The sequence below is a fragment of the Phyllopteryx taeniolatus genome, chromosome 17, assembly GCF_024500385.1.
Source record: "Phyllopteryx taeniolatus isolate TA_2022b chromosome 17, UOR_Ptae_1.2, whole genome shotgun sequence".
Classification (NCBI taxonomy): Eukaryota; Metazoa; Chordata; class Actinopteri; order Syngnathiformes; family Syngnathidae; genus Phyllopteryx; species Phyllopteryx taeniolatus.
In genome coordinates, this window is record NC_084518.1 from 8,074,762 (window position 1) to 8,099,017 (window position 24,256).

General features: G+C 44.4%; 1 protein-coding gene across 7 annotated transcripts in view; it reads right to left on the bottom strand.

Annotated features, from left to right (window-relative positions):
* The window catches only part of LOC133466968 (opioid-binding protein/cell adhesion molecule homolog), a 189,243-nt gene extending 183,363 nt beyond the window's left edge, over nt 1-5,880 (bottom strand). For 4 of the 7 annotated variants that reach the window (XR_009785091.1, XM_061751258.1, XM_061751257.1 and 1 more), the window contains exon 1: nt 5,691-5,880. Coding sequence is in view for 6 of the 7 variants with exons in the window: in XM_061751258.1 (XP_061607242.1) it covers nt 5,691-5,829 (139 nt within the window). In the remaining variant the exon portion in view is untranslated. The remainder of the gene's footprint in view (nt 1-5,690) is intronic. The other 3 variants (XM_061751260.1, XM_061751259.1, XM_061751264.1) reach the window with 2 other exon arrangements.
* Between the last annotated feature and the right edge of the window lie 18,376 nt (nt 5,881-24,256).

Consider the following 24,256-nt stretch of genomic DNA (forward strand, 5'->3'; position numbering starts at 1 on the left):
GTGTTCTGTTATTGGACTTCTGTGCTCATCACAGATTGTCCATAACGAACACCATGTTCAAGCATAAGGGTGCCCACACGTGCATTTGGCACCAGGACACCCTAAATCGCAGTTCGATGATAGAGATTGTGGTCGCGTCATCAGAATTGCGGCCGCATGTCTTGGACACTCGGGTGAAGATTCCCAAAACATGCATTAATTGAAGACTCTAAATTGCCCGTAGGTGTGAATGTGAGTGCGAATGGTTTTTGTTTCTATTTGACCTGCGACTGGCTAGCGACCAGTTCAGCGTGTACCCCGCCTTTCGCCCAAAGATAGCTGGGATAGGCTCCAGCACGTCCGCGACCCTAGTGAGGATAAGCAGAACAGAAAATGAATGAATGAATGAAAAGCATTTTAATTACAGTAAGTTAGCAGTTAGTTATTTTTGTGATGTTGTAATGTTGGTTTGACCTGACTGATTAGAATACATTACCTGGCAAGATATTTTTGAAGATACTCAGTATACAGTACACAGTAGACGGTAAATGAACAAGTTATTTAAATAGACACATTGCTCCATCTTGTGATCGGATCGGTGATCGGTTATCGCATTCTTTAAACTCGCTGATCGGTGACCAGTGATCGGCCCCAAAAATCCTGATCGTGTAAATGCTACTTTTTGCTACTCTGCGAGACTTCCGTCAACATGGAGAAGTACATGCTAGTGACTAGCCCCCAAAAAAGGGCACGTCTCTCATTTGGAAACAACTATAGTCTGCAAAAGGTGTATAAAATATCTTACGACAAAAACAGGCATATCTGTGTAAAATCACCTGAAGATCAAACACGTTATCGAGTCCGATGCATGTACAGTATCACGTTAAAGAGATCCGCGTCTCCGTGGCACTAGTGTAATGTAAACAAAACAACCCCACAGAGCGATCGTGGTGGCAGTTGAAGCGCTTGTGTTTTTGTGTTCGCTGCATGAACGGGCTGGGAAGGTAACAAGATAGTAGTTTGCCTTTCACGGATGATATAGAAAGTGTTCATGGGGTTTATTTATGTTAGCATTAGCAACTACTAGCTCGCTCCGTTCCGTGAACAATCGCCAATCACGCAATTAGTTTGACAGTGGCAACAGTCTGAGCTAACTGTTCCAGACTGTTGGGTTTGCGTAGTGTGGCATTGTGAAGAATCAGTCTTGTATTTCTTTTTTTTTTGTTTGCTTTATTTACAGATCACTGCATTGTATTCGTTCCACATTACGTCTTCTTCTTCTTGATTTCTGGCAGACTGGACATGTTTAAAGGTCAGAGGACAAAGATGTTAAACTTTTTCTTGATAACTCTAGACCCCTTTACAAACCATGTCTGCTATTTCGAAGTGATTATGTATCAGTTATACAGCAGTTAAATCGATAAATATGATTCAGAATGCAGAATCTTCTGCTTTTTGCATCTACCGTCTTCCGGTCTTCACCTCCTGTATTTCCGGAGCTGTGACGTAACACTTGCCGTACTCCTTGTTCATTCTGCACTGTTTGCTATTGTTGCCTGTTGTTGTTCTCATCTTTCTATGGTTTGTTGTCGTATGATTTCACGATGGTTTATTGTGTGCAGTTGGTTCTATAAATGATTCAGACAGTGGCAAGAGTTTCTTTGGCTTGCTAAGTGAAAAAGAAATACGTGACCAGTGGATATGGAAAGTCATTCGACAGGGTAAGAAACGTGGTCAGCTATGGGTTCCTAGCAAGCATTCCAAACTGTGTGCTGATGACTTCGAACCGGCGTGTTTTGGGAATGACTTAAAAGAAAGCCTTGGATTCACACATGTAGTTAGGCATAGGCTGAAACCAGCTGCGGTGCCAACTATTTTTCATGCGGCCAAGAGAATTAAATCTCGTAGCCACCATGGTGGAGTGGCAAAGTGGCACAGACAAGAGGTAAGGATTTCTTTGCAGATACAGTACCTACAACTCTATTATGGTTATTATGCACTGAGCAGTAGAAAAAAAGAGCCACACAGTACTTTACAGCACTGTCGTTTGTACTTTTCCCTGTCTGGCAAGCCAAGAGACAGGGCAAAGACTTTCTTTGCAGGGTGTTATCAAGCTACTCGAGTGAGGGGCACACAATAAATAAGATTATTGCATATTGCATTGCACATCCAACTCTTCGGGGGGTTTCTGCAGTGTGTCCTGGGTCTTCTCTGACGCCTTCTGCCCGTGAGTCGTGCCCAGAACACCTCACCAGGGAGGTGTCCAGTAGGCATCCTATATAAATGTCCTTATTTTGGTGGGTGGCACTACATGTCATGATTAGGCCTGTCACGATAACACATTTGTTAGGATGATATGGTTTCCCCAAATCTCATGATAAACCATATCGTTGTTTTTTTAATCCCTCTGAAATAATTAAAAATAAGGCCCGCCCTAAAGCTGCAGGACTGAGTGGTTGGTCCACTGAAGGCACTAGAGACGAGCCCTTCACTTGTCAATCAAATATGTTTGCTGTAGTCAACTACTGGCTACAGTAAATAAGGTGTGCCGCTGAGGTTATGCTGAATAAACAGCTTTCCCGTGTGTGTGTTAACTGGAGATTAGCACACACACCAACTCAGAGCGAGGAGCTGACGTTTTAAACGACGTTGCTGCAGTGGACCGTGCTGTTTAGCGCCTTAGCTTGCTAGCTCCTTAGCTAGCTCCACTAGTGGCTACTGGCACAGCCGTTCAACTCGCCGGCGGCTCACCACACTATTAACAATTGGTCGAGTCTGTAAAAATATCCTGTCGATTGTGTTTATCGACGGATAAGTCGATATACTAAATATCGTGACAGGTCCAGTCATGATTGCTTGGCAAGTAGCATGGCTTCTCCGTCTTTCTCCTGTTTATTACTCCTTGTCCTCCCTTTGTGATAACGATACTCATCAGAGGTGTATCTTATTCGCTACCATGGAGTCGATGATTTGTGACTTTATGCTGTGTTGACACGGACACAAAGCGAACTTTCACCTCTGTGGCTCTGCTTCATGTTTAGTCACGTTGTCTAGCTAACCGTAGCTCGTAGGTCGCTGGGGCGCCGCAAAAAAAAGAGTGCAACAGGCATACTACGACCAGTGGTAAGCAGGAAGGTTGGACGACTTTTCAACGTGGATGCAATGTTTTGTTTTTGTTTTTTTCAATATAGTGTACACAGCCACAGGATGGACGCGTTTTTTGCATGTGTTACCACAACATCCTGTTTTGACTGTCTTGTTTCAGTGACATAAGTCAGTCTTTTTGACTGAAAACCAAAAATGCAGTTTTGGGTCATTTTCGGCCAAAAATTTTGGGTGACCAAATTTCCGGTGCATGAAAATATGCGGGCGGAACGGTGACCGACTGATTAGAGCGTCTGCCTCACAGTTCTGAGGACCGGGGTTCAATCCCCAGCCCCCGCCTGTGTGGAGTTTGCATGTTCTCCCCGTGCCTGCGTGGGTTTTCTCCGGGCACTCCGGTTTCCTCCCACATTCCAAAAACATGCATGGTAGGTAAATTGACAACTCTAAATTGCCCGTAGGTGTGAATGTGAGTGTGAATATTGTTTGTTTGTATGTGCCCTGCGATTGGCTGGCAACCAGTTCAGGGTGTACCCCGCCTCGTGCCCGATGATAGCTGGGATATGGATGGATGGATCAAAATATGCGCCTGGGAACAGGGTTGTGCAGGTTAATTTAAAAATGTGATCCGATACAGTTACTAATTACCTGTTAAGAAAACATTTGGTCAGTATCTTAATCCAAGTACCACAATATTAAAGTAATGTAACTTGATTACATTCAATTACTTTTGGATTACTCAAATAGCAAAAATGACAAAATAAATTCATCCATCATCCATTTTCTGAGCCGCTTGAACCCCGGTCCTCAGAACTGTGAGGCAGACGCTCTAACCAGTCGTCCACCGTGCCGCCAAAATAAATAAGAGCGTTAGAGCGTCAGCCTCACAGTTCTGAGGAGCGGGGTTCAATCCCCGGTCCCGCCTGTGTGGAGTTTGCATGTTCTCCCCGTACCTGCGTGGGTTTTCTCCGGGAACTCCGGTTTCCTCCCACATCCCAAAAACATGCATTAATTGGGGACTCTAAATTGCCCGTAGGTGTGAATGTGAGTGCGAATATTGTTTGTTTGTATGTGCCCTGCGATTGGCTGGCAACCAGTTCAGGGTGTACACCGCCTCCTGCCCGATGATAGCTGGGATAGGCTCCAGCATGCCCGCGACCCTAGTGAGGAGAAGCGGCTCAGAAAATGGATGGATGGATGAACACGGAGATAATCGAGATTCAAATCCAAAACCTCACAACTGTGAGACAAACGTGCAAACCTCTTGTTCACCATGCTGCCTAGCTTCATAACAAGGTTTTTAAAATCTGTCCACATGATTCAGTGTGTGTGATATACCGAGTGAAATGGGGAAAAAAATGACTAATTAAATGTATGAAGGCAATCTTTGCAGTTAGCGGTAGTTTAACCCGACCCATAGCTGACACGCACACAGACACACGCACACACACACACGCACGCACACACACGCCCACACACACGCACACATGCATCTCCCACTTTATGATTCAATGATGCGCTGCTAACTGCAAAAGGTTGGGACTCAAAATCAACCTCTCCCTGTTTTAAAATTGTAATACTGCAAAATAATCCCAATTTGTAATCAATGTACTTGTAATCTGATTACGTGTTTTTCTGTGACTGTAATGGAATACAGTTACCTTGCATCGTAATCTTATTACGTAATACCGTTACTCCCCAAACCTGGCTAATACCATTAATACCACATTCATTTGAACAAAACAAAAAATAAGAACTAAATACTGACGAGATTTTGGACAAAATGAGCGCTTGTAGGAACAGTTGTACTGCTAAAAATCTCTCCAGAAAAGTGGATTTGGGGTTGCTCACGTCTGGATGCAAGGGTTAATTATAGACTAAAGAGGATTAGAAAGCATTTGTTTCAAACTTTATAATATAGTGGAACCTAGATCAAGAGCAGGGAAATTTCCATTAGTGTTGGATTTTTGTCAAAGAAATGTTAAATGATTGACTAATTGAACGTTTTCTATGGTAGGGTCAGAGAAGCTCCGGAATTTGGAGACAAGTCTCCTTTCTGGTTGAAAACAGTATCGTCTGCTCGAAGCTGCTACAGCTTAACTTCAACGACCTCACCACCGAGTCAATGTGGATTAGGAACTACTATTTAACTTCACAGCAAAGAGCTCCCGGACGAGAGATTATCATGTCTCAAAACAAAACCCAACCATTTACAGACAATTGATCCAGCGACTACAAGTGCATAATCTTATTCCACAGATGATAAACAACAGATAACCAAAGCCAGATAGAGGAAAGAAATTCTGATCTTTCACAGAGACGCAGAACTGGGTTTCAGCTATAATATAACTGGTCTAAAAATATGTTCAAAGCAGCTCGTTAGACTGCGTGAGTCAAGTCCCCAATCTCGTTTTTTTTGTTTGTTTTTTAAGATTCAATTTAGATGTGATTTTTAAAAAAAACAATTATTATGTGAAATGAAGGCGCAAACATCACCCTCATGCAGATTCCAGTTAGGTGAGAACATCGTATAACCCAACCACAACCGCATCCAATCAACCCGTCAGTGATGAGCGACAAATGCCAGAAGGATGAAAACTGTTACCTACCTTGCCCCATCAACAGTATTGCCATCCCGACCAGCATAGCCCAATAAATGGGCTGTGTCATCTTTATTGATCTGATTGGCTTCTGTACGAAGTCTAAAAATCCATAAAAGTGTTTCCCTACCTCCCCCCCACCCCACATCCTCCTATTTCACGGTAGATAATCCACGGCCACGACGCTGAAAGTCTCCTTCAACTATGAGGTTATTGGTAGCGGCGCCGCAAACAGGTTAGCGTTTGTAAACTCAAGCACTTCCGGTCAGAGCTTCTTAAAATAAAATGCTCTTTGTTGGATATGACAATTACAGCGTTTGCCCACTTCCTTGAATATCTATTACCATTGCTTTAAGTGCAGGCGCTGCTGCGTGGTTGAGACATTTCCCTGAAAATATTTTAGTCATCTGTACTTTTCTGTACTTTTCAAAACTGTTACTTTTTAAATATATAAAGCACTAGGTTGTATTGCTTTTGATAAGCTATTTAGCAACTGTATGTTGTTACAATGTTTTTACAAAAAAAAATTCAACAAAATTCAATACAGTGCTATTAAAATTACATACATTTCACATGCATCACATTATAGACAGTGTGAATGAATTTTTTCCCCCAAGATTTTTAAAACACGCTGAGCACCAACCATTAACTCATTAGCCATCCTGAGTTGAGACTCAAATCATTATCAGCAAAATGCCCTCCTCCCTCCACCATGCATGAAAAGAATATTAGATAGATAGATAGATAGATAGATAGATAGATAGATAGATAGATAGATAGATAGATAGATAGATAGATAGATAGATAGATAGATAGATAGAAGATAGATAATTAGATAGATAGATAGATAGATAGATAGATAGATAGATAGATAGATAGATAGATAGATAGATAGATAGATAGATAGATAGAATCAGTCAACTCTCAATACTTCACCTTGAGTTAAGTTCAAGTCCGACGACAAAAAGAGAGATCATAAATGGAGCCCAGATATGTCGATTCACCATGGCAACTGAGAGAAAAATGGCAAGATACTTTTCCCCTCGGAATCGGAGATGCTAATACAGGTGTATAGTGACCATGAACATATATTCTTTGAAAAGCAACACAGCTGTGGCAGCAAAGGACAAAGAAGTGTTGTGGGAGCAAATCCATAAGTTTGAACAGACTACTACAGTGCTGTGAAAAAGTATTGGCCCCCTTTTCTGAAATGCTGTAACGAGACACACATCTTTCAAAAAGCTCAACTTTCATCTTGTCAGTCCATATAATGTTCTCCCAAAAGTCTTGGGAATTATTCAAATGTTTTTAGTTTTGTTTGTTTGTTTGTTTGTTTGTTTGCAAAAGACGAGCCTTTATGTTTTTTTTTGTCAGCAGTGGTTTTCGCATTGGAACTCTGCCATTTTCCCTCAGTCTCTTCCTTATTGTTGTGTTATGAACAGTGACCTTAACCGAGGCAAGGGAGTCCCGCATCTCTTTATAAGTTGTCCTGAATTCCTTTGTGACCTCTTGGATGAGTCATTTCTGTTTTCTTGGGGTAATCTTTGTAGGCCAGCCACTCCTGGGAAGGTTCGCCAGTGTTCCATGTTTTCTCGATGTGAGCAAAACAGCTCTCCCTATGGTTCGCTGGAATATTAAAGCTTTAAAAATTGCTTTTCTGACCCTTTCCAGACTGATGGATGTCAACTACTTTATTTCTCGACTGTCCTGGAATTTCTTTGGATCGTGTCATTTTGTTGCAGCTTTATTAGATCTTTTGTCTGACTTGAATTTGTTGGGTCAGAGCCTGTTTAAGTAATTTCTCTATTGAACAGGTCTGGAGGCAATCAGGCTTGGATGTGATCAGTCAAAATTAACCAAAAATTGTGATTACCCACAACTAATTCATGATTTAACATGAATTACCCAACATTATAAAAAATAGACACAAAAGGAATGAAGACGCTGGTTTCTCTTTCTCATGAGGAGGGCGTATGGGAGATTGTTCAGATCACAGCCTCTTAACACGCTCTAAACAATCTCCCCCATCGCTCCTGCATTTATTTGAAAATAGGAGGGTTTTTCCCAGGCATAGTGTTCTAAGCAATAAGACTCAACACAAAACATTGGACCAACACCTGTCACGACCCGACCACATCCGATCACGTCCTTGGTCCAGGCGCCCTTCCATCGGATGATGCTGAGTCATCTTTTTGAAGGCGAGACATCTAAAATCGTCCATAATACTAATGCAAGCTAAGCAAATAAATTATAACTTCTATAATATATTTAACAGGGGGTAATAACTTTTTCACACAGCACCAGGAAACTGAATAGTTTTTTGTTAATAAATCCATCCATCCATTTTCTGAGCCGCTTATCCTCACAAGGGTCGCGGGAGTGGTGGAGCCAATCCCAGCTATCATCGGGCAGGAGGCGGGGCACACCCTGAACTGTTTGCTAGCCAATCGCAGGACACATATAAACAAACAACCATTCGCACTCACATTCACACCTACGGGCAATTTAGAGTCTTCAATTAACCTACCATGCATGCTTTTGGGTTGTGGGAGGAAACCGGAGTGCCCGGAGAAAACCCACGCAGGCACGGGGAGAACATGCAAACTCCACACAGGCGGGGTCGGGGATTGAACCCCGGACCTCAGAACTGTGAGGCAGACGCTCTAACCAGTCGCCCACCGTGCCGCCTTTTTAATAAATGAAATCATCATTTAAAAACAGCATTTTCAGTTGATTTGGGTTATATTTGTCTGATATTTACATTTGTTTGATGATCTTAAACAAAGTGGGAAACTATGCAAAAATATAAGAATTTGAGAAGGGGGTCAATACTTTTTCACGGCACTGTATTTGATGCATTGCCTTAAAAGGACACTGTCCAAATTAACATATATCACACAGAACAGTTTGTTGTATTTTAACTTTTTTGTGCTTGCTTTCATTTTGCCTTGTTTTACTCTGTGGTCTGCAGTCGGGTTGGCATTGCAAATGAAAAACTGTTATCAATTGTCTTAACTGCTTAAATAAAGCAAACCGCAAATACGCGTGGATTTACTGTACTAGGCCATATACTTGAGTCTTTGGGAGGGGACCTACAATCAAGGAGTTGCTCCTGGGCATCATCACGCCACTGCACAGACTCCCTACCAGTGTTGGCGTCATGAGGTGGCAGGTGCGGGCCATGCCCTCCCAAATGACTTACTGTGCACCCCCCAAACCCCAAATGAGTTGTGCCCTGTCACAGGTCCATGCAGTGTAGCCTTTTCATGACAATCTTTATATATAATTTAATCAATCTAAATTGACTTATTTCAACCAGTAACAATGAGCTGAAGATAATAAAATCAAAATGAAATAAAACCTCATAACTGTTCACGCGGACTGCTTCGGTGTCAAGACAGTAATGCCGCACCCGAAAGATTCCTTGCAGTGGAACAAGGAACTCAGGCGGCTGATGAACCGCAGGAACTACGTACACAATTGTCATGCATTGAAGCGTGGACATGGGAAACTTGTAACGCTGAAGCGCTCGCAAAAGGATTAAAGGCAAGTGAATTGAAAGTTTTGTGTGGGACTTTTTAGTCGGAGAGCAGTATGGCAGCATGTGAGATGCTGCCCCCTCAAGCCGAGCGCTGAGTCATTGTGTCCGGGTCGGAACCGTATCCAATCACTCCACTCCTTCACCAGTCACCCACATTCAGCCTGAACCGATCAACTCTGTGCTGTCATTTCCACCATGAGTGCAGATGAGATCACTAAAATTGTGAAATAGGACAGGCTGATAATACCCCTGGGTGAGACTTGGCTAAAAAGATTAATCTCTTCTCACAAGGCCATGTCGCATGTACGTGGTAAGTTGCGGGAGTTGGGGAAATTGGTTGGGAATCCATGCCAGTCGCATTCCAGTCTCCATTCTGCTTGGTGGACATGATAGATCAGAGAAAGCTTATGGAAGGGACTGCTATCGTCAAGCGGACCTGTGGGTATGAGAGCTAGACTGGTTGTTTTGCCTCCCCGACTCTCACCACAGAATCAGGGCACTCTCTGGTCAATGCTCCTTAAGTTGCGAGCCCTGCTGGAGTGAAACCATCAGCTTGCAGATTGTGCTAGGGAGTTCTCTAAGGGTGAATCGGCCACCTTGTGTTTCAGTCCACCCGCCCTTCCTGCATCGGGCCCATTTCCAGTGCCCGAATTGGGTTGTGTGCTCGTCGACCGTGGTCCCATGCTGAATCAGAAGCCATTCAAGAACATTTGTTCGGTGCGGGTCCCAGGGAAGGCCGCTTGTCAAGGGTGCATTGAGACCTCGGCCAAAGCGTTTCGATGTTGAGACTGGAAAAACATTAAATACTTCATGCACAATTTGATAGTTTCAAATATAAGAAAAATAAATGAATGAATTCTGAATGAATGAATAAAATGTGGCGGCACGGTGACCGACTGGTTAGAGCGTCAGCCTCACAGTTCTGAGGACCCGGGTTCAATCCCTGGCCCCGCCTGTGTGGAGTTTGCATGTTCTCCCCGTGCCTGCGTGGGTTTTCTCCGGGCACTCCGGTTTCCTCCCACATCCCAAAAAGCATGCATTAATTGGAGACTCTAAATTGCCCGTAGGTGTGAATGTGAGTGCGAATGGTTGTTTGTTTGTATGTGCCCTGCGATTGGCTGGCAACCAGTTCAGGGTGTACCCCGCCTCCTGCCCGATGACAGCTGGGATAGGCTCCAGCATGCCCGCGACCCTAGTGAGGAGAAGCGGCTCAGAAAATGGATGGATGGATGGATGGATAAATAAAATGTGAAACGAAAAGGTGATTTATTACAACCGCAATTCCAATGAAGTTGGGACGTTGTGTTAAACATAAATAAAAATAGACTACATCCCTCCATCCATCCATCCATCCATTTTCTGAGCCGCTTATCCTCACAAGGGTCACGGGAGTGATGGAACCCAGCCCAGCTATCATCGGGCAGGAGGCGGGGTACAGCCTGAACTGGTTGCCAGCCAATTGCAGGCCACATATAAACAAACAACCATTTGCACATTCAGAATCAGAATCAGAATCAGAATCAGAATCGTCTTAATTTGCCAAGTGTCTCCAAAAAACAAGAATTGTCTCCGGAAGTTGGAGCCGCTCTAGTACGACAACAAACAGTCAATTGACAGGGAACACTTTTGAGACATTGGATAAAAACAGTCGCTGAGCAATAAAGGGTTGCTCGTTTTCTGGTAATGCCGGAACAATTTATTTTATTTATTTTAAAATTTTTTTTACAATTATGCAAAAAGATGCAGAGTCCTCTAGCACTTTGATCGGCCACTTCAGGTCCTGAGAGACTGTAATTCTCAGGAACTTGAAGGTCTCGACAGTTGACACAAGGCAGCTGGACAGCGTAAGGGGCAGCTGTGGCGAAGGATGTCTCCTGAAGTCCACGATCATCTCTACAGTCTTGAGCGTGTTCAGCTCCAGGTTGTGTCGGCCGCACCACAGCTCCAGCCGCTCCACTTCCTGTCGATATGCAGACTCGTCACCGTCCTTGATGAGGCCGATGACAGTGGTGTCATCTGCAAACTTTAGGAGTTTGACAGCCAGGTGCGTTGAGGTGCAGTCGTTCGTGTAGCGAGAGAAGAGCAGCGGAGAGAGGACACAACCTTGGGGCGCCCCAGTCCTGATGCTGCGTGTGGATGAGGTGGCCTCCCCCAGCCTCACCTGCTGTGTCCTGCCCGTCAGGAAGCTGTAAATCCACTAGCAGATGGCAGGTGAGACGCTGAGCTGGAGAAACTTGGAGGAAAGGAGTTCAGGGATGATGGTGTTGAAAGCTGAGCTGAAGTCCACGAACAGGATCCTCGCGTAGGTCTCTGCACTGTCGAGGTGTTCTAGGATGAAGTGCAGTCCCATGTTGACTGCATCCGCATCATCCGCAGACCTGCTAAAAACAGAATACAATGATTTGCAAATAATGTTCAACCTATATTCAATTGAATACACTACAAAGAAAATATATGTAACGTTCAAACTGATAAACTTTATTGTTTTTTGCAAATAATCATTAACTTAGAATTTTATGGCTGTACGACGTTCCAAAAAAGCTGGGACAGGTGGCAAAAAAGACTGAGGAAGTACAGGAATGCTCATCAAACAGCTGTTTGGAACATTCCACAGGTGAACAGGCTAATTGGGAACAGGTGGGTTCCATGATTGGGTATAAAAGGAGCTTCCTTGAATTGCTCAGTCATTCACAAGCAAAGATGGGGCGAGCTTCACCTCTTTGTGAACAAGTGCGTGAGAAAATAGTCGAACAATTTAAGGACAATGTTCCTCAACGTACAATTGCAAGGAATTTAGGGATTTCATCATCTACGGTCTATAATATCATCAAAAGGTTCAGAGAATCTGGAGAAATCACTGCGGCAAGGCCGAAAACCAACATTGAATGCCCGTGACCTTCGATCCCTCAAGGGGCACTGCATCAAAAACCGATATCAATGTGTAAAGGATATCACTACATGGGCTCAGGAACACTTCAGAACTTCAGTACTAGACTGGCCTGTCTGCAGTCCAGACCTGTCTCCCATGAAAATGTGTGGTGCATTAATGTCGTCAGTTCCCAAATGTTTATTGAATGTTGTTAAAAGAAAAGGTGATGTAACACAGTGGTAAACATGACCCTGTCCCAGCTTTTTTGGAACATGTTTTAGCCATAAAATTCTAAGTTAATGATTATTTGCTAAAAACAATAAAGTTTATCAGTTTGAACATTAAATGTCTTTGTATTGTGTTCAATTAAATATAGGTTGAACATGAGTTGCAAATCATTGTATTCTGTTTTTATTTAGATTTAGCACAACGTCCCGACTTCATTGGAATTGGGGTTGTACATTTGAAAAGAAATCGCTTGCAAGTTCCACCTGAAACCTGGAAGTGCCAGCTCCATCTTGGAAGTGCCACATCCATCCTGGAAGTCCCAGCTCCTGGCTGGATGTCCCAGTTCCGGCCTGCAATTGCCACCTACATCCTGGAAGTCCCAGCCCCAGGCTGGAAGTCCCAGCTCTGGCCTGTAAGTGCCACCTCCATCCCGGAAGTCCCAGCACAAGGCTGGAAGTCCCAGATCTGGCCAGCAATTGCCACCTCCATCCTTTAAATCCCACCCCCAGCCTGGAAGTCCCATCTCTGGCCTGTAAGTGCCACCTCCATCTTGGAAGTCCCAGCCCCAGGCTGGAAGTGCCAGCTCCAGCCTATAAGTGCCACCTCCATCCTGGAAGTCCTAGCCCCAGGCTGGAAGTGTCAGCTCCAGCATGAAAGTCCCAGCCCCAGGCTGGGGGTCCCAGCCTCGGCTTTGAAGTGCTGGCTTCATCCTGGAAATCGCAGCTTCATTAAATACTATGTGCACAATTTAATTGTTTCAAATAAAAAGAAAAATAAATAAATGAATTCTGAATAAATAAATTTAAATGTTAAACAAACTAGTAGCGTCCAGAAAACTAGTGATGTCATCTGAAATGACAGGCCTATCTACGAAGGGTAACTATTTTGATGCCTCCCGAAAATAGCCGAAGATGTGGCAGAGTGCCTGGGAGTAACAGGCCCACATAAATTTCACACAAGTGCATGACTCCTCTAGTGGCCTCCCAAAAAGTAGTGATGTCACCCGAAATGACAGGCCTATCTACCAAGGGTAACTATTATTTATTCTTCCCATGATTCCTCAAAATATAGTCGAGTGGAGCAAAATGACAGATGATTACCCTCATCCGGTGCCCCAAAATGTAGTTGAGTGGACCAAAAATACAGATGATTCCTCCACCGGTTCCCAAAATGCAGCCATTTTTGGGGAAGGAACGACATTTTCGGGTGTGCTCGAGACGAGGCCAATGTCGCAAGTCATTTTCAGGGCACATCGCTACTTTTCAGGTCTCAGGAGAGGAATGACCCAGGTTTCGGACTGATATTTGGCCCGGTCCTCTCCGAGCTCCGGAGAAGCTTCGGTGGTCCAATTTCGAGCACTCCGGGACTGGCGCCCAAAACCCCCCGAAATGAATCAAAGTGCCCTTTCTGAGCACCGGAAGTACCCCGTTTCAGGCCCGGAAGTGCCCCTAAAAGGTTCCGGAGGGTGCCCCAAAGGACGGCATAGTGCCCACAATCGAGCCCCGGCGTCTCCTTCCAAAGCACCCCACGGCAGCTTGAAAGTATAGCCCGAAAAAAGGAAGGCTTTTAAATGGTGGTCTGCAGCGGTCTCTAGTGTTAAAAGGCCTGTACTGCATGAAACGATTCCGCTATGGTCTCCCAAAATCCCCTGAGCCCCGAGATCTGGTGCCCCCAGGGTTCCCTAATTGAAATGTGCTCACTTGGGGCACCTTGTCGCAAAATGTCGTCCCAAAGTTATATGAAAAAAAGCGCAAGTACGCCAAATCGACGTCCCAAATGGGATCGGACCCGCTCTGGATTCCAGCATTGACTTCCTCCTACACTTCCATACTCATTCATGTCTCTCAACTGGAAATTCATCCCCACTTTAACACATGGGTTAGGGTTTTTCCCCAGTGAGAGTACACAACAGTAGTAAGAACAGCCTGGTGGTCATAAACCAGGTCAACTCATGCAATTTTGGCTTCATATGTATTGTGTACCATACCTAGTACTGATGCAACTATCAATCCATCCATCCATCCATCCATTTTCTGACCCGCTTCTCCTCACAAGGGTCGCGGGAGTGCTGGAGCCTATCCCAACTGGTTTATATTTCCCTACAATTTCATGTCATGAATACACCCTCAAATAAGTTACTGTGCCTGCCACTGTCCCCTGCAGTGTAGCCTTTTGCGCCAACCTTAAAGTGCCACCAAACATTAGATATGTTTGAAGATCCATCCATCCAACCATTTTCAACACTGCTAATCCTGGTTAGGGTTGCCGGGTGCTGGAGCCTATCCCAGCTGACTTCGGGTGAAAGGCGGACTACACACTGACCTGGTCGCCAGTCAATCGCAGGGCACATACAGACATGGACAACCATTCGGACTCACATTCACACCGTCACTAAGTGGGAACCGAACCCACGCTGCCTGCACCAAAGTCAGGCGAGTGTACCACTACACCATCAGTGACTATATTTGAAGATATGTGCTGAAAATATGTGCAACGACTGAGAAAAGTATAGTATTGACTTGTTGAGATATGGCTTAAAACTCTTTTTCACCTTCTAAGTTTTCCTGATTTTTTGGGCGGGGCTAAGAACTAAACCAGTGACGTCATTGGGCTGGGGCGTATACCCCACTATATAAACACCAAGCACCCTTATTCCATGCAATGGCCATTCAGCGGAATTATACTTCCTTGTTCATAAATAACTTCACCCAGTTCTACCAGTATAGTGCAATTGGCAATGAAACGCTGCCCACAACTTGAAAAAAAAATATCTTCCTTGAAGTATAATGTGTTTTGTGTCATTTATTTGCTGTCTGGCACCGCGCACCTTGTTTTCCGAGGCAGCGGGTGAACCAAGCCCATTGCCAGCCCAACAGCGGTTAGAGAAGCTGCTGGAGGTCCAGCACAACAGCATTACTGTGCTGTCAGCCTGTTGCCTACTGCACGTTGAGGGGCGAGGAGGAGTGGAGAAAATAATTCATCCACGGGGACCGGTGCAAGTCGTGCGGCTTTGGCCAGCTATGGTCAGAGTCGCGCTGTCCCGCTGAATTTCAAAGGAGAGAAAATTGTCCTGCTGGCATGGCTTATGGTCATAATTCTCACTGAGAGGCTGCTTCTGTGCAACCTGTGAAAGCGTGTGCAATCTCCGTTGGTGGAAAAGAGTAGCGAGAAGAGGAAGTACTGAATTTGATTGACAGCTGAAAACTCCGGGAAAGTGGGATTTTCAGAGCGTTCAGTGAAGTTCACAGGTGGGTAGAGTAGCCAAATTTTGTACGCAAGAGTACTGTTACTTGACAATAATGTGACTCAAGTAAAAGTAAAAAGTATTCCTCCAAAAATATATTTATGGGTAAAAATTACACAGTAAAAAAAATACTCAAGTACTGAGTAAATTGTGAGTAACTATAATTTTTTTAATCAGAGCATGAACATCAATAAAATAAAATTTAAAAGAAAATACAAATGTACAAATTCTGATATATGTGTGTGTGTGTGTGTTTACAGTGTGTGTTTACAGTGTGTGTTTACAGTGTGTGTGATATTACCACATACCCAAGAGAGGATTGTTTTACAGGTATTTGTGATAAAATAGCGTGAATGTGGGCTAATATGCACAGCCAAAGCGACAACAAAACATCTGCAATTAACCAAAAGGTGTTTTCTCAAGTTAGAAGTGGGCTGAAATATCCACGTTTGCGCAGACAGTGCCAGACAAATACTACAATACATGAAACTTGTTGTTTTTCTTCGTCTCAATATAAACACGATTCGAGGGCCGTTGTCTTCAATGGTAACGACGACCTGGTACTATTCTTTTTATTTTATCTAATAGGCCACAGAAGGTTAAATTATAGTCCGCTCTATCTGAGGTGGCTATAAGTAGCACTGGTGCTAATCAGGGGTGTGTCATTTCACCTTTTCTGTTCACGTATACCAACAATTGTGTTAGTGCTGAATCAAAGCAATACATAGTAAAATTTTCAGTTGATATTGTCATTCTTAGCCTGCTCACTAACGACATGACTCAAACTCTCACCAAGCTGAGGTAGACCAGTATGTCAACTGGTGTGATGCGCACCTGCAACTACAACTGCAACTGTAGAGATGCTGGTTGATCCCATAGCAGTTGGTCACCCAAGCCCTGTGGCAATTCATGGCCAAGACATCAAGCAGGTGAAAACCTTTGCAGAAAGGTAGATGTAGGTTTTGGAGCAACATATGCTGTTATCCAAACAATGTCTTTTTCAGGGATGTCCCTGCTTATTTCAGCAAGACAATGCCAAGCCAAATTCTGCACGTGACAACGTAGTCAAAGACAATGAGTACCAGACTGGCCTGCCAGCAATCCAGACCTGTCTTCCATTGAAAATGTGTGACTCATTATTTATGAAGCGCGGGAGACCCTGGACTGTTGAAGTACTTCAATCAAGAATGGGAAAGAATTCCACCTAAAAAAGCTTCAACAAGGTCAAGGTCAAGGTCAAGGTGTTTTTATTGTCAATTCTTCCATATGCGTAACACATAAAGAGAATTGAAATTACCGTACTCAAGGGCCTGCGGTGCTACAAAAGATATATAAAATATAAAAAGCTAAAAACTCTGGTACATACAGTATAAAAAGTATTAATTGAATGTGCAAATATCAAAGATTAGGTGAAGTGTGCAACATAGTCAATGTCAGAGAACCAAGGCAAGTAAGACATATATAGTACAGTAAATTAGATGATAAAACCCCAATGCTGCTAAAGTGGCTCGTGTTTGTATTGATGTGTGTGTGTGTTTGTGTGTGTGTGTGTGTGTGAGAGAGAGAGAGAGTGTGTGTGCATGTATGTGGGGCCTCAGAGTTCAGGTGGGCAGAAGACAGAAGAGGTAGAGGGAGCAGAACGGGCAGAGAGTTCAGATTCCCGACAGCCTGATGAATAAAACTGTCTTTGAGTCGGCTAGCCCTGGTCCGCAGACTCTGCAGTCTCCTCCCTGATGGCAGCAGACTGAAGAGGCTGTGTGGTGGATGGGTGGCATCCCCCGCTCTGCGGCGGGCTTTGCGTTTGAGACGGGTGATGTAAATGTCCTGCAGGGAGGGAAGAGAGGTTCCAATGATCTTCTCAGCTGCCCTCACTATGCGATGGTGAGTGTTACGGCAGGGTGCGGTGCATGCTCCGTACCACACAGTGATGCAGTTGGTCAAGATGCTCTCTATGGTCCATATACTTGGTGCTGCGCACTCTCTCCACCACAGCATCGTTGATGTTCAGGGGAGCATGCTGGGAGTGCGCTCTCCTGAAGCCCACAACAATCTCATTGTTTTTTCCACATTTAGGGAGAGATTGTTGTCCGTGCACCACCCGGCCAGGCAGCTCACCTCACTCCTGTAGTCTGTCTCGTCTCCGTTGCTGATGAGACTCACCACAGTTGTGTCGTCTGCATACTTGATGAAGAGGTTGGAGCTGTACGTTGGGGTGCAGTCATGGGTCAGCAGGGTGAAGAGGATGGGACTCAACACAGAACCTTGAGGGGCCCCCGTGTTCAGAGTGATGGTGCTGGATGTGTTGCTGCCAACCCGTACTGCCTGCGGTCTCCCTGTCAGAAAGTCCAGCAGCCAGTTGCACATCGAAGTGTTGAGCCCCAGCTGGTCCAATTTGTAGATCAGCAGTTGAGGGATGATGGTATTGAATGCTGAGCTGAAGTCTATGAACAACAGTGTGACATATGAGTCCTTAGAGTCCAGGGGCCTCAAAGACATGGATTCCCTACTGAAACATGACGTACGCTCAAATCCAGAAAACATCGTACGCACAAAAATATACAGATGTATGAATCTGTGCGTAAGCATGAATCCAAGCACATTTCCTTCGTGCATCCCAATCACCATAGAATGTTGGAGTAGCCGACCCCTCCCTGTCCATGCCCACATTTTTTTTTTGGACATACTTGGAAAATAAAGATGATTCTGATTCTGATTCTGATATGCAAATCATATTTAAATGAACCCTGCACCTGCGATCCCGATCTCTGCATGAACAGAAAAAAGGAAAATGAGCAAGGTAACGAAGAAAAAATATTTTTATGAATGTGAAGTTGCTCAATGAAGTGGAGGTGCGCAAGAAAATCCTCTTTTGGCACGCTGTCCTCCAGCGTTAACAACAAGCGAAAGAGGAGTGAATGGAACAGGGTGTGTGCGGCTGTCAATGCTGTGGAGTCAGAATAGCGCACACACGCTGAACTAAAAAAGAAGTGGTCAGACATTAAGGTGGATGAGAAGCAGAGGACAGCTGCCCACCGCCAAAGTGTGGCCAAAACAGGGGGAAGAACCGAAGCGGAGGGCCTCACCCAGTTTGACGAGAGAGTCGCTGCAATCATGGGCGACACTACTCTCACATGTGGCTGACTGATTACCCCCAAGGTAAATACCATGTATTTTTATAACTCACAACAAAAGTGTTCATACAGTAACCTACACTCATCCCTATGAGAGAAAGGTTCATGCGTAAATGTTGTATGGTATTTGGTACGGTGGCCTGGAAGTGCAAAACAATATCACAAATTGTGAAACACTAACATTTCAGAAAACATAAAAACAAAACATGAAACACTTTAATATTTCAGATAACACAAAAACAAAAGACAAAACACTAACATTTCAGAAAACACAAAAACAAAGGACGAAACACTTTAACATTTCGGAAAACACAAAAGCAAAAGACAAAAAACTAACATTTCAGGAAACAGAAAAACAAAGGACGAAACACTTTTACAAAAAGATGAAACAAATTACAACTGCGGAAACCTGGAAAGGGAGGGGCCCATTTCACAGACATTCTTGGAAATCCCACGGCCTTTTTCGGCAAGACCCCCGCTTCAACATGATTGGCTCCTGCATTGCGGGAAGGCTCGGCTAAACAGATGGAACGTGATGTCCATCCCAAATAGCTATTGGATATATGGACGCCCTGAACAGCGAGCCTGCATAGCCGTTTGATGATGTAGATACAATATATTGTACTTGATCACATTTATTAAACCATAAAAAGATAGATTAAGAGTTAAGGAAGAAGCAGGTTGCTAAAGAGAGAAGATGAGGGCGAGAATTAAAGGGAAAGTGTGGATATTAGCAAGGAAGCTGCCGGCTCCATTAATTTTTGAATGTACCGAACGAGGTATTTTCTGAAATGTTAAAGTTTTTCGTGTTTTGTTTTTGTGTTTTCTGAAATGTTAAAGTGTTTCACAATTTGTTATATTGTTTTGCACTTCCACGCCACCGTATATTTGTAATCAATCTTTTGAATTCAAATAGAAGCATGTCAGCATAGTAAAGAGTATATCAAATACTTTGACTCCTATTTGATTACTATTTATTATTTGAATACACAGGAGAGGTCATGCAGTCGCAGCCACCCGTTACATGTTCAGGGGATTTGTCAACCTTCCCCGGTGTCTCTGTAGTGTCATAGACGCGGAGGATTCGTCCACCGTTCTTGCCGTCTCCTCCGGCATCCCCAGCGTCTCCGACGCTCCAACAACCGGCTGCAGCTACCCTCCGACTGCTGGCCGTGTCCTCACCCATACACTGATAAAGAGTCCTTTGAATTTACTTAATGTGAACATGTACGTCGGTTGCACATGATTAAAATGTGTTAAAATGACATAATTTACCCCTTTTCTCCTAAATGTCATTTTAATACATTTTAATCATGTGCAACTGATGTACATGTTCACATTAAGTAAATTCAAAGCACTCTTTTTTATTTTTATTTTATTCAGTGCATGTGCCGGAGTCACAAGAAACGATTGTGAGGGCAACGGGAGGCATAATTGATCGCCTTGATCACAAATATCAGTGATTCATTAAATACACTAGTTAACAAATAAATTCTGAGTCCTTGCCTCTTTTACATTGTTGAAATCAAATGTTGACTAGTATTAGTTGTTCATCAGTCCTAATTGTTCATGTGTCTCTGATGTGCCCAGCATCACCTCTAAGTGTCGCCAAAACACCAAAAACATGGGTACGCCAGCCATGAAGTTGACGTGAGGCACCGCACATTTCCACGGTCATTTCATTCTTGATACATCTGAACTTTGCCTCGAAAAAGAACGTACGTTTTTGTGCGTACGCACCTTTTAACCATGAGGCCCCAGGTGTGTGAGGGCAGATTGGAGGGCGGCGTCATCATTTGACCGGTTGGGCCGATATGTAAACTGGAAGGTGTCCAAGGAGGTGGGGAGGGAGGACTTGATGTGGTGCATGACTAGCCGGGGGTGAGCGCTACCACATGGTAGTCATTGATGCAGGAGGGAGACGACATAGTCGAAGTAGTGTCCTCATTTCCCAAATGCTTACTGTTGTAAAAAGGAATGGTGATGTAAAACAGTCCATACCCCTGTTCCAACTTTTTTGGAACGTGTTGCAGGCATCCAAAATTAGTGTTAATTTTTGTTTGTATATTTTAAAATCTATTTAACCATTAAACGTCTTTGTAGTGTATTCAAATGAATATAGGTTGAAAAGGATTGACAAATCATTGTATTCTGTTTTTTTATTTATGTTTTACCCGCGGGCATGCTGGAGCCTATCCAAGCTATCTTCGGGCGAGAGGCGGGGTACACCCTGAACTAGTCACCAGCTATTTGCAGGGTACATATAAACAAATCATTCGCATTCATTTTCTGAGCCGCTTCTCCTCACTAGGGTCGCGGGCATGCTGGAGCCTATCCCAGCTGTCATCGGGCAGGAGGCGGGGTACACCATGAACTGGTTGCCAGCCGATCGCAGGGCACATAGAAACAAACAACCATTCGCACTCACAGTCATGCCTACGGGCATTTTAGAGTCTCGAATTAATGCATGTTTTTGGGATGTGGGAGGAAACCGGAGTGCCCGGAGAAAACCCACGCAGGCACGGGCAGAACATGCAAACTCCACACAGGCGGGGCCGGGGATTGAACCCCGGTATATATATATATATATATATATGTGTGTATGTGTGTGTGTATAGATAGATAGATAGAGAGAGAGAGAGAGAGAGAGAGAGAGAGAGAGAGAGAGTGAGAGAGAGAGATAGATAGATAGAGAGAGAGAGACAAAGAGAGAGAGCGTGAAAGATGATTTTTGCAAGATGTTGTTGCTATTCCCAGTGATCACCTATAGAGGGCAGTGATAACTTGTAAAACAACTCACCTCATTGCATCAACGCGGCACAACTTTATTTATAGAGCACTTTAAAAAACTACTGCAGCTGTAAAAAAGTGCTGAAACACAATAAATAAGAATAGAAAGAGTAAAAACATAAATGAATAAATATTCATATCTCATTCAAGTACACAAAAAAGCTCCCTTTACATTGGGATTTAGCATATAAGTGGTCCAGAGTTGTGTCTACATGTTGTGTTAAGTTTGTTGATGAGAAACGTAATTGAAGTCTCCACTGACCAATATCGGGGTGTGCATGACGTCACTCGTGATGGGGCAAACTGAAATTTGAATAAAAATAAATAATTATAAATAATAAATAACGGCTAAATAACTAATTAAACAAACAACTGCAATTATCTAACAGCCGATAGTTCTAGTTCTTTACTTTGTTTCAGGGCCAGCGCTCGTTCTTCTCCCAAACTTCTCTGGGACACCTCCTTCACCGAGGGGATGACATCTGGTTCCAGATTGGGGCGAAGCTCCTCGTGGTTGTAACTTCGTAACCAAATGGTGAAAGTCCATTCGCGCCGATATTCTCCCCTAAATAAAATATCTATGCTAAAATGTTGTAATAGTGCGAAAGGTTTAGCATGACGCAAGAACAATAAGAGGTTGCAAAGTACAAATAAAAGAGACAATGGAGCTGTTGTAACAGGCTGCTGATTCACAGGGGCACAGAAGTGCCCATATTCTGAGCCAAAAAAGTCAGAGCTAAAATGTTAAATATCACAGTTCACCTGTTTTTGATTCACTATATTGTGATTTTTATTTATTTATTTATTTTTTACATATTCATATCTCGCATAATTCGTCAGAATTTTGTTGTGGTAAAATTAACACTTCCTAGACTAAATCATGAAAACTGTAAAAAAAAAAAATAATTCAAACACATATCACAAGGAATAAAATGTACTTAGTGTACAGTAGTGGCACGGTGCACGACTGGTTAGAGCGTCTGCCTCACAGTTCTGAGGACCGGGGTTCAATCCCCGGGCCCGCCTGTGTGGAGTTGGCATGTTCTCCCCGTGCCTGCGTGGGTTTTCTCCGGGCACGCCGGTTTCCTCCCACATCCCAAAAACATGCATGGGAGGTTAATTGACAACTCTGGATTGCCCGTAGGTGTGAATGTGAGTGTGACTGGTTGTTTGTATGTGCCCTGCGATTGGCTGGCAACCAGTTCAGGGTGTACCCCGCCTCCTGCCCGATGATAGCTGGGATAGGCTCCAGACTCCGTGACCCGAGTGAGGAGAAACAGCTCAGAAAATGGATGGCTGGATAGTGTACAGTACTACTGACTGTGCATTACTGTATGTTTAAGAGTTTAAAAGGTGTTTAAGAGTAGAGAAAGTGTTTATAAGAGTATGGCTAAGGTTAATAGGAGCGTGGTGATGAGTGCTATAGAAAGCTCATTGCCCTGGTTAAAAAAAAACAACGACAGAAAACAATTATTTACAAATGTAATAACTGAGCCCATAAAGTAACATTAAACAAAGTTTTGGGCCTATTAGATAAAAAAAAAAATAAAATAAAGGTGGTTGGTGCCTGTCGTGGCGGCAATCCCTGAACCCGTTGGTGGACACTAACGGTGAGGGATGCCGTCAAGCTGAAGAAGGAGTCCTATCGCGCCTTTTTGGCCTGTCGGACTCCTGAGGCAGCTGATGGGTACCGGCTGGCCAAGCGGAATGCAGCTTTGGTGGTCGCTGAAGCAAAACCTCGGTCATGGGAGGAGTTCGGTGAGGCCATGGAGAAAGACTTCCAGACGGCTTCGAGGAAATTCTGGTCCACCATCCGGTGTCTCAGGAGGGGGAAGCAGTGCACCATCAACACAGTGTATAGTGGGGATGAAGCGCTGCTGACCTCGACTCGGGATGTTGTGTGTCGGTGGGAAGAATACTTCGAAACCTCCTCAATTCCACCGACACGCCTTCCCACGAGGAAGCAGGGTCTAGGTTCTCTGAGGCGGGCTCTCCTATCTCTGGGGTTGAGGTCACCGAGGTGGTTAAAAAGCTCCTCGATGGCAAGGCCCCGGGGGTGGATGAGATTCGCCCGGAGTTCCTAAAGGCTCTTGATGTTGTGGGGCTGTCCTGGTTGACACGCCTCTGTAACATCGCATGGACATCAGGGACAGTGTCTCTGGATTGGCAGACTGGGGTGGTGGTCCCCCTTTTTAAGAAGGGGGACTGGAGGGCGTGTTCCAACTACAGGGTGATCACACTCCTCAGCCTCACTGGTAAGGTCTATTCAGGGGTGCTGGAGAGGAGGGTCCATCGGGAAGTCAAATCTCAGATTCAATAGGAGCAGTGTGGTATTCCTCCTGGCCGTGGAACAGTGGACCAGCTCTACACCCTCGGCAGGGTCCTCGAGGGTGCATGGGAGTTCGCCCAACCAGTCTGCATGTGTTTTGTGGACTTGGAGAAGGCATTCGACCGTGTCCCTCGGGGAGTCCTGTGGGGGGGGGGGGGGTTCTTCGGGAGTATGGGGTCCCGAATCCCCTGATACGGGCTGTTCGGTCCCTGTACCACCGGTGTCAGAGTTTGGTCTGCATTGCCGGCAGTAAATCGGACTCGTTTCCAGTGAGGGTTGGACTCCGCCAAGGCTGCCCTTTGTCACCGATTCTGTTCATAACTTTTATGGACAGAATTTCAAGGCGCAGCTGAGGGGTAGAGGGGGTCCGGTTTGGTGGCCTCAGTATTGCATCTCTGCTTTTTGCAGATCATGTGGTTCTGTTGGCTTCATCAAGCCGTGAT